The following is an 11,695-nucleotide window of genomic DNA, read 5'->3' as shown; positions in this document are numbered from 1 at the left end:
CCTAGGGAGTCTACAAGCCGTGTCTAGTAGAGTCTTGTTTATGGGTATCTTGTGCATCACACTTATAAGCAGGAGGCTACATGGCATTTTGGACTATCACTCTTTCTTATTACTCTATATCGTGTGGTAAAGCCCGGTTGTAAGAACTCAATTTAATAAACTCTATCCTATTCATAATACGATGTTGCCTATCCATAAAGACAGTTGGTAAAAGATTGCATGCGGCTATGGAAGAGTTGAGTTAGAGGAACTTGATTTTACACGATATTTATGATGAGTAAATGTGAGGTCTTCCGCAAATCATGTGTGTAAAGGTGTAAGCTTCTTGATAAGAATCCCTAATGCATGAATATCTATCCACCCATGTGGTAAAAAGCAACGAGAGAATCATAAGGTACATGTTTCAATAAGTACAAGAAGTAAGGTGAAAAACAGTACAAGGTGCCCAGTTAGTAAGGAAGAGCATTATCTACAATTCGGGAAGAGATAAAATTATTTTGGGTTATCTTCGACAACAACAGATGTATGTACAATCGACCACACCCATCTCAGTCATGCCCAATGAGAGCTAACATATATGGTTTAAGAGAAGGACATGAGATCAGGATCCGACTGGGGTTAGAGTAACCCAAAATAATGGATGGATGGTTTGCATTAGTTGACATTTCCGAAAGATATTACAAAGGTGCTAATAGAACTCCTTGTGAGACACCCAGATGGTGTACTCTAGAATATTACAATTAGATGTGAATACTAGCATGAAAAAAATGCAGAAGATAGGCACTGAAAGCCTGGAAGGGATAAATATTACCTTAGTGTGGCTTCTGTCCCTAGTAGAGCGAAAACGTTGAGCAAACCAAAGAGCCAATGAATGAAACAATGGAAGCTAAAAAGCAAAAGAATGTCTTGTTGAAGGTTCCGAAAGAAAGGGATAAATAGAAATATTAGCAGGGAAATAAGAAGAGAGATAAGGAAGCATTATGAGTAAGATGTGATACATGGATGAAAAACAGTAGATCAAAAGATGATAGTATTACAGAATCTATAGTCAGGTGAAGGAAGAGACGAGAGGTGATAGGCCTTAAGACAACAAAAGAGTATAGGCCATAAGGTTGTATCCTCATTTCGAGAAGTAAGTTCGTGACTCTAACGTGATTTCTAATAGGAAAAGCAAGACCCCATAATAATAGAGATCAGTATGGGCTGGTGAATAGGATAAAATAAAAATAAATTGGGGATTTAGTGATTTGATAATAGTCGACATCATGAGAATTTCAGATTTCATACCGACAATAATAGAATGAACAACAGAAGAAGATTCATGAGAAATTAAGAGAATGGTCATTCACGAAGACGCTTCCCTAAAGTAAGCAATGTGAGCAAAGTTAAGCTTAAGAGATTGTATATGCCAGTTATAGTAATTGTCACCTCGCGAGTAAGGAATTTCGTTATCCTTAGTACAGAAGGAATACCGCAAGGAGAGTAAGGGTCATCGATGATGTGAAAGGATGCCAAAAATGAAGAGGTAAAATATTTATAGGCAGATTCTCGTAGCTCCAACTCTTAGTACTCCCCTAAAGGGGGGAATATGGATTGACGTGATATTAAGTCAGAATTAAGTGGTTCTAATAACTATGTAATAATAAAGAAAGAATGCGACAAAAATAAGAAAAAGATGAAATTGCACTTATTAAAATCCTATAGAAATGCCACGATTCTAGGACATTATGCAAAAACGATGTCAAGGAAGAGAAATAAAGGTTCCTGCCTGGGTTGTTATTGATAAATAAGGAGCCAGAGTGAGAGGTAAGTTAAGACAAAGGAAATAACCCAATAAAGGTTACACATAATATTGATATAAGAGTGGGCCAACGAGTGGTTAGTAGTTGATTCAGGAAGAGCCTAGTTATGGCTAGATAAGAGGATATAAACAAATCAATAGATTGTACAAGATAAACAAAGTGAACCCCAATATGGGGAAATCAGCCTCTCAGTTATGACATTATAATACTTGAGATATATTCATATGGGAAAGCTAAAAAGGTACCGTATGAGTATTACGGAAACAAAAGAGAGTGTCACTGGAAAGACAATCAAAAATATCAGTTCAGGAACAACCCCACAAGCACAAGGGCATGGAGATAAGTAACTACGGATAATTATAGGCAAGTAATGACATAAGGAATAAGGCTTCAACCTAAGCACATTAACCTAAAAAGGAAATGGTCGTGTAACAACAGTCTCACAACAACATTGTAAGCACTCCAAAAGAAAGTGACACCTACCATGGCTAATGAACGTGAAGTAAAATTAAAAGTAATATTCGAGACCATATGAGTTGCACAAAATTCTGGCATGCATGGGAACTAAGATAAGCTAAGTAAACACGCAACAAGGGGCAAAAAGACCAGAAAAGGTAATAGCTTACGTTTAAAGAAAAGTGAGAAGGAACAAAAAGATTTATTCGATTAATGATCCAAAGTGAGTTACATTACGAATGCACTCAAGGTTTCAGAGTATTATCCCTACAACACATATGTGAACAATCATACAGTCGTAGAAGACTCCGGTAAAAATTAAAAGGAAGAACTAAGTCCAGGTTATAGATAAGAGATTAAATTATTAGAAGGTTGTATCATGGATATTCCATAGCGTCCATGAAAGGCTAAGTAATACCATGAGCCGCAGATCGGAGGATAGCTTAAGCCTACATAAAGGCTGATCAGAAGGAAGAGGACACTAAAGAGTTACATCAACCAAGTAAATCAGAAGTTTGATTATTGGACCCAGAAAATTATAGAAATCGTGATTGAGAATATTGCAGGATCACTCTTAATATCAGAGGTACAAAAGAGATAGTACAATAGCCATATTCTATAACAACCACAAGATAAAACCAGTTAGAAAAGTACCAGCCTCATAAGAAGCCAGTATGGAGCTACCACCAGATGGTGTATGCACCAGGGGTGCAAGTATTATAAGAGAGCTTCAAGTTGTGGATGTGATTATACCTATGTGAAAGGGAGGTCATATAAGAGATAAATGATATGATGTGAGACTTTAAGATAAGTAAGGTGAAGGTGGACAACACACGAGATACTCAGATACAGAAGGTTGTGAATAGTCCTTACGTAGGACAGAAGGCTAGAAGTATGGGGATTCAATATCTAGGAATAATAGCGACATCATCAGTAGCATATCCTCCAGCCTATGGTCTAGGTATCGAGAAGCCTGACTAAGAGAATAAAGAAGAGTTAGAGATGATGTGATGTCTCGCTTGATATTCCAGAAAAACATAAGAAAATTTATGATGCAACCAAGTTGAAAGGTTGCAAGTAATATAAATAGATATGTATAGGTTTCAAGCTATTTTATGGTGAAGCAACAAGGTTATAGAAGACATGAGTAAGGATAAGAAAGGGCGAGTGAGAAGGTAACAAAAATGGATAAGTCCTTAGGATTAAACCCATGAAAACAAGAAGAGCAAACGGTTTCTCTAAGTTATACAAAGCTCACTACAGCCTGAATGAACTCAAAAGAGTCTAAGACTAATAACATTTATGAGAGATAGGATACTGTAGAATGGGGATGTGATTATGATAGATAAAGGACGACGTTTGGGCCTTCGATTGAGTAATGGTCTGACGAAAAAAAAGAAAGGGTTTCATGAACTAGACAAGATTAAAATAGCCACGTAAGGCGAGTCACATTGAGATGCTATGAAATACGACTATGGAAGTATAATATCGTATCACCCAGGTGGGTTAGAAAAATCACTTCAAATATTCCACGATGCAAGTAATATAAGCCCTTGTGGCAATATATTACGTAAAAAAAATTCAAGTTATCAATGGATGATTGTAGATCAACATTGAGGTGAATTAATAATGGATAGGTAAAAAAATTTGCAAAGTACAAGATGAGATTGGGCCATCAGTCTTAAAATGAGAAGTAATGAAGAAGCGTTAAAGGATTTAGCTTTATGCATATAGGATAAGCAATAAGAGTAACATGGAGTTCGGTAGCAGACCTCGTTAACGATAAATCGAGGTAAGAATTTTGGTATAATATGGCCTACTTAGATGTAGTAATGCTAATGACACCCAGAGGGATAACTTGACATAATTTTGTATATGTTCACAAAGTGAAGCCTAGATATGCTAAAAGCTGGAAGAGAAGAGAAGAGTCAGGCGCACATACACAGTTAAAGTCGTAAAGTCTGCATGATAGAAGGTAGCAACAGTTACGAGATTAGAAGGATTCCAACTACAAGTCATGGTGTGAGAAAAAGGCTTAAAGGGGGAAATGCCCTGGCCTTTGGGATTCATTCACAGAACAATCGCCTAGATGGCAAGACGAGTACTAAAGTATTCGCAAGACCTATAAGTTATGAGAATGATAAGAGCATCAGTCAACATTTGAGGACAAGTGTTCCAACTGGGGGAATAATGTGACGCCCCGCAATATTACGTCGATATTACGTCCCGCAGTATTATATTACCATGATGCTACGCTTCGCAGTATTGAATTACGATGATGTTGCACCCTGTAGTATTGTACGTTGAATTTGTCATAAGGCAATTGACATTAGTCCAAGGAAAAAGATTATTTGGAGATTATAAGGATTATACTATTTTAAACAAATGATGAGTAAATTCGTGATGGTGAGAGGGGAATCAAGTTAAAGAAAAATAAATTTTTCGTCCAAGTTTGGCATATTGGGATAAAATACGGACCGAGAGCTAATACCTGATATTTATGGGCTAGTGCCATACAAGGTACTACATGACCATGATAGTAAGGTGTACAAGGTATATTAAAAGCGACTAGTATTTTAAGAAAGTTGAGATAATTCTTAATTATGCGGGTGAATTGACTAATTATCGGGTAACAGGATATTACCTAATTAATTGGGGATATATTGAATAAGCATTAAAGAGCATGAGGTGGCAGCCCCCATGCAAACCAAGTGACTCACAACTTAGAATTGAAGGTGGCTATATTAAATGTCACACACTTGACATTGACATTTACGTAGATATATTAAAAAGTTTGGCATTTTTGGCTTCATTAGCCTTAAAATAATCAAACTAAGCTTATAGCTTTCTTCATACTCAAACATTTACAAGAATGAAAGTTAATCTCACTCCAACAAGAATGGAGATTAATCTTGAAACAAAACAATCCCAACGGGATTTCTTAGCACCGTAGCAGCGTGAGATTTTGCAATTCTAAAGGAGTACGGTGCAATCTTTCTCAAGAATATCATATGAATTTTTTCCTACTCTGATCTTGCCATCACGTGTTTCGTCGCAATTAACGTGTGTTAGAGGGATTGTCACGAGGATCGACTCATGTATGTTAAGGCTATCCCTTCTTCCTTTTGACATGATCTATACGCCAAACGAAACGAGCAAATGCATAATTTTCATAAATGAATCTACTCATAGAAATACTAGGGGTGTCTATATTCTTGATTCCCATGTGAATTATTATTATATCTTCTGTTCATGGGTCTAAGAAAAATATATATTTCATAAAGTTTATCCGAAAGACATATTGATTTTTTATGGCATTCCGAGAAAACCCTATTAATTATTTCTAATGCATTTCATGCATTTATACATGTGCATTGACCCATGACCAGATGACGTTATATACGCGTATATATATGTGTATATATATATATATATATATATATATATATATATATATATATGGGAAAATATTACGGCGTTATATACGCACCACCACCTGATCAGCTGATATATGTTGATGATTTTGCCCACAGTGGCTGAGATGATATGATAGGATGCCCTCAGAGGCTTGATGACATTATGAACACATGTACTTATGCACGACATGATATTCATACGCATATGCATGCCATTATAAGTATTTCTTGATTTACAGAGTTGTCCAGACTTACAGGTTGAATTATGTACTCTATATTTTTTCCATGTCTCTTATGTACTTATTTATGTGCCTTACATACTCGGTAAATTCTTCGTACTGACGTCCCTTTTGCCTGGGGACGCTGCGTTTCATGCCCGCAGGTCCCGATAGACAGGTCGAGAGCCCTCCAAGTAGGCTATCAGCTCAGCGAAAGATGTTGGTGCGCTCCATTTGCTTCGGAGTTGCTTGTTTGGTTAGTATGATTTAGACGTGTATTGTTTGGTATGGCAGGACTCTGTCCCGGCCTTTATGAAAATTATGTATTCTTAGAGGCTTGTAGATAGATGTCATGTACGTAAAAGTTTGTATGGCCTTGTCGGCCTATGTTTAGTGTACGAGTGGCTATTTTGCTCTTCTGGGCCCGTATGTCTTGTGTATTAGTTGATATCACATGTTATATTCTACTTATCTCACGACAGCATTCTGGCTCAGTTATCTATGATAGTATAACATGAAAAGATATGTTATGTTGATACTTGGTTGAGTAAAGTATCTGGTGCCCATCGTGGCCCATCGACTTGGGTCGTGACAGAAATCAATGTTATAAAAACACTAATAGGTTTTTTTACAGTTGAAATTTTAACACAAAAATATTGTTTAAAATAAAGAATTATAAGATGAATACAATAATGGAAGGGATGTTTATAGATTGTCTGCTAGAAGGAAACCTAAGAGTCATAATTTAATACAATTGACACCAAAGACTACACCCCACAGCCACTAAGTATCAATCAAAACCCTCCTCTTGGACCATACAAGTTGCTCTCAAGTGATCATACCTAAGAATTATAGATTTTCTCCAGTACTGCATGCCCCCTTCCTATTATAATATATAAAGTACTAATATATATATATATACACAAACAGATTGATAACCATTGACCCCTTCCACAAGTATATACACACTTTCACATTTATAAAAAAAAATATTGCTATGGAGAATCTTAGATGACATGCTCTCATTTCTCATCATCTTCCTAAGAATTTTTATAAACTTGATATATACCATGCATCCTCATAAATCCTTCTTAAAAAAAAAACCATATAATAACTCCCTTCTCTTCATTTCCATATCTCTTCTTGCATCAAGATCCAAAGGCTAAACTACTTAGAATTATTTCACTACTAAGTTGATCAAATACAAGATTCTTGATTTGCTTATCATCGGTGTATCAAATATGGGGTTGAGTACTAAGTTGGTTTCTTTTGATGATCACGGGCTTGATAATTGGAGCCAGAATTCTCTACCAGAGCCACCGTCGACAAGGCGGCAGCCGACACCGAAACCGGAGCCATTGAAGTGTCCGAGGTGTGGTTCAATCAATACCAAGTTTTGTTACTACAACAATTACAACAAATCACAGCCTCGCCATTATTGTAAAGGTTGTAAAAGACATTGGACAGAAGGTGGCACTCTTCGTAATGTTCCCGTAGGCGGTGGCCGAAAAAACAAGCGGTTGAGGCCGACTGATCCTGTTGATCATATAACTAGGATGGAATGTGTCACATTAGAGGTGAAAGATCAGAGGTGTCCTCTAATCAGCACGACCGTGCCATCTTCTACCATAAGGGGAAATGTTACTACTAATGATGAAGAGAAAAAGGAATCTGATATTTTCTATCAAACACTAAATTTTCCTTCAACATCACTACAATTTGATCATACAATTAGCAGTTTTTCCAAGAAACCTTTCAGTGGCAATTACAATGACATATTTGCAGGTCTGAAGTTAGATGGAAACACACATTTTTCTTTCTCTTATGATACTGTTCCATGTTCTCTTAGTACTCAAACTTCAAATATTTGTAACGAATACATGGGAAAATTTGATAGTACAGTGGAGGAGTCATCCATAACTACAGTTATGCCAATTACAGGCAGCAGTGATCTCCTTTCTCAGCCATGGAAAATTCCAGAAACAAGCAATAATATTACTGAAAATATGTCAAGTTATTGGAATTGGAACGAAATCGACACGTTGTGTACAGCTGATCTCAATATAGCATGGGATGATTTAGAGATCAAACCATAAGGGAATAAAGAGAAATGAAATATCGATTTTATTAGAAGAGTTTGTCTATATTGATCAGTTCAAGGATTTGTTTTAGTATGTAAATTTCATGCTTGCTATTGTTCAAGTCTTGTTAATTACTACTAGTAACTTGACCTTGGTTTTTCACAAAATGTATATTCCCATATCATCTCTTTATCTATGTAACTGTCGAATTTCTGAAACTGTCTTTTTTTTTTAATAAGTATTTAACTTATAGACACTGACAATACACTAAGTGTATTAAACTTGTCGTAACGTGAAACTTACCTAATTTTCCAGCTTGCTAACTCCACTTTTTGAGAAGTTAGATATAGTTATCTTTTTTAGTGATTGATTGGGCACAAATTTGTGTATACTTTTGGTATAAAAAAGTTAAACTTTCTTTTGATAATAAGCTTCATGCTATAATGTTCATGCTATAATGTTCAGTTTCCATTCTCATTCTTTGTCAATTCACTGAGCAAACAAGTACAGTAGGTTGTGTAGATTTCTTTTCGCCATGGATTCTTGATAGCAAAATGTGAGAATTTTGACAGATAAAAAATAGAAGGGATTGATGGGGTCTTTTCCAGCTAGGGGTGGAATGATTGGATGTGATAGAAGATTCTTGTGGATATGTATAATATGTTTAGATGGATATCTTCAATAATTCTGCAAAGATTTCTTGTGCTCCCTACATCTGTCTAATAGCTAGGTTAGTCATTCCCTTCTTGCTCCCTACTTCTTGTAGCATTGTTTTTTCTGTTCCCGTAGGTTACATGTTCGAGTCGTGCAATCAGCTACTGATATTTGTATTAGGATAGACCCCTTGGGTTATCACATTTTCCGAATCCCGTGTGAACGCGTGATGATTCGTGGAACTCTGACCTTATTTATATTTGGTCGTAGGAAAAAGTTTAAAAAAGTTCTTATTCATTATGTCACACTTTCTTTATTAGTCCGTTCCAACAAGAATGACACATTTCTAAATTATATTTGGAAATAATTTAACTTTAAACATTTTAATTTATCAATTTTAACCTTAATGAGAAGCTTTTATAGTCACACAAATGTCATGACCCCACAAAGCTTTTGCTCCTTAAACTTTGAGGACCACATATTTCAAAAGTTTTTTTTTCCTTAAACTTTGTGTCAAGTCAAACTACATCATTTAGATTGAAATGAAGGGGTAGCAAATCTTCATTAAGGGAATATAAGTGAAAGGAGAGGTTCATAATTTAATATTTGTCAAAATTTTAGCAGTTAGTTCGCATATTTCTATTTCGTGTGGAAAACATTAGGATAAGTTGAACACATTATATGTATGCTTCATTTGGATCTGTGTACACATCCCCTTCTTCCCACCCAAGATAAAAGAAGAAAGAAGAAAAATCTTTCATTTGTTGTGAGGAAGCCACAATCCACATATTTTGGTGTTCTCGGGGTCCCTTCGTGGCATATAACACAAGTTGGTATAAGAGAGCACATGGGGGGACTAACGTGGTATTGAGACTGATCATAAGCCTATATATGCTCAAGTACAATGTCATAAGAGTATTCTCTTCTCATTTCTTCCATTTGAGTGAAGAAGAAGAAGAAAGTATATGTGGGCAATGATACTTTCTTATCTGATTCGAAGATAATACCAGATGAAGAAAATCCTGAAAAAAATGAATAAAATCAGATGAAAGCTAAATAAACTTGAAGAAGGAAACGTAGTCATTGTCTATTGTTGGCCTGTATGTTAGAATCAGTCGGAGACTTATGGTTTAATTAACATCATGGATGTGAGCGGTTCAAGTCTGCTTATCTTCAACTCGTGAACTTCACCGATGACGAGAGTCTGACATGTATAAAATTTAAACTCGTACTGTATTAAATTACAGTATAGAAAGATGTCGAACCCACAGAGATTGGTTTATCTATTCTACAGACGTTTCTTGTTTTAATTACTATTTGAGAAAATCAGGAAGAGTTGAATTGTGAATTAACTAACTAAAAATGCTTGAATAGAGCAATAGAAAATATTTTATTTTTCACAAATATAATAAAAAGGCGTTGAGATCATAACTTCACTTAATATTTCTATTATATAATAGTAAAATTATCCTTCAATTCTATTTCTCACAAATATATAAATGCCTCTCACGATTACATTTATATATCATTACTTAAGTTGAACAATTAATTGCATTCTTCTAGGTTATACAAATTAATCGTCAAAATAGTATTAAAGAGCCAGAAATATATGCTTAAACTAAAACTTGCTCTTTTAGTAAGTCCCTTTCAGTTACCCTACTTGTTATAATTGATTACTACAATATTCGCCTCTTTCGATTACAAATAAGTGTAGAATCAATTTTAACATATAAGAGTTAGATGTCACTAAATAAAAGTTAACATTTATCAATACCAACATTAACTATATTACTCTTCCGCCTCTTTCGATTACAGAATTAGTAAGAAGTTAATGTTTAGTGAGAAATAGATAGATGTTAACAAATTAAATAACACCTAACTATAAAGCAGATAAAATTTAAATGAAAAACTTCAGCTCAAACATGTGAAATTGAGGGATAATATCTACTATTATATAGAAATATTAAGATCCATCACTCTACCAACACAAGAAAAGTTACTCCATAATGGAGTTAGTACTGACAACGAAAATATTCTTGCCAATTAAATAAGAAAATAGAAAGAAATATTCAAGAGAATAATTCCCTCTATTTAATTAAAAACAGGTGCTAGAGTAATTTTCAATATTATAATTTATTCGGAACTAGAAATGAAGACACTGTAATAGCTAAAAGAAGAAAAGAAAGTAATGAAAGAAGCAAGGAAAAGAAAAAGCTCTCTCAATTTTATAGATGGAAAAATATATGATGTACATTGATTTCTCACATATATTTTCCCAAATTGGCAACTTGCAAGTGCTTGTAGTTGTAAAGTTTGCTAAAATGTAATCCTCCAAATCGGCAGGTGGACCATTTGCTTGGACTTTTTCATGTGCACAACTACTTTCATCATTTGTAAAGTTGCATACACCACTTTACTTTTGATTTCAGCATTATAATTCTTCTTTGCAAATTTGGAAAGTGAACTTTTTCTTCTCATTGTTCCTTTTTTCTTATTAGTTTAATTGTTTCCTACAAAAAAAGAGAAAAATATTAGTACTAAAATTTAGATTCCAGCTCAACTTATGCATGATATTTTTCTCTTATCAACCGATACAAAAACATGTGATAACACACGATATTCCTCTTTTCAGGTTCTCTTCCACTTCTAGAACTAAACGTACTCTGATGCATTACATGGATTAGACGAAATTATTTATAGAGGAAAAGATAACCATTACATGTTGCTACTATGTTGCAAGCCATCAAGGAAAAGGAAAACTAGAAATAAATTCGTCAACCTCATCTCAATAGCAGACTGGCGGGCCGTGCCTGAATTCAGACCGGACCAGACTCTTCTTTGTTTGAGCTGCTCCCAATAATCAATCAATTCATTTTTCTGTCTTCTATCACACACTTTATGTTATGAACTATAACTAGAACGGTAGGAGCCTAAGGGCATAATAGTCTTTTTACTATATAGGTAGTTAGTAGTCGGTTATATTAGCTGGGGTGGTTAGAAGTCAGCTATGAATTCAGTTAGTAAACGTAGAGAACGGGGTAGTTAAATACAAGGGAGGGATCGGAAGG

At 35.0% G+C, this 11,695-nt stretch overlaps 1 protein-coding gene across 1 annotated transcript; it reads left to right on the top strand.

The window, feature by feature from the left end:
- Positions 1-7,133: 7,133 nt before the first annotated feature.
- On the top strand, positions 7,134-7,988 carry LOC104229463 (dof zinc finger protein PBF-like). Its single transcript, XM_009782118.1, has one exon. It carries the CDS (start codon positions 7,134-7,136, stop codon positions 7,986-7,988), a length of 855 nt encoding a protein of 284 aa, XP_009780420.1.
- The last annotated feature ends 3,707 nt before the right edge of the window (positions 7,989-11,695 follow it).

This window comes from Nicotiana sylvestris, chromosome 2 (genome assembly GCF_000393655.2).
Source record: "Nicotiana sylvestris chromosome 2, ASM39365v2, whole genome shotgun sequence".
Taxonomy (NCBI): Eukaryota; Viridiplantae; Streptophyta; class Magnoliopsida; order Solanales; family Solanaceae; genus Nicotiana; species Nicotiana sylvestris.
Note: the sequence above shows the minus strand (reverse complement) of the source record. Positions and strands in the feature narration are given on the sequence as shown.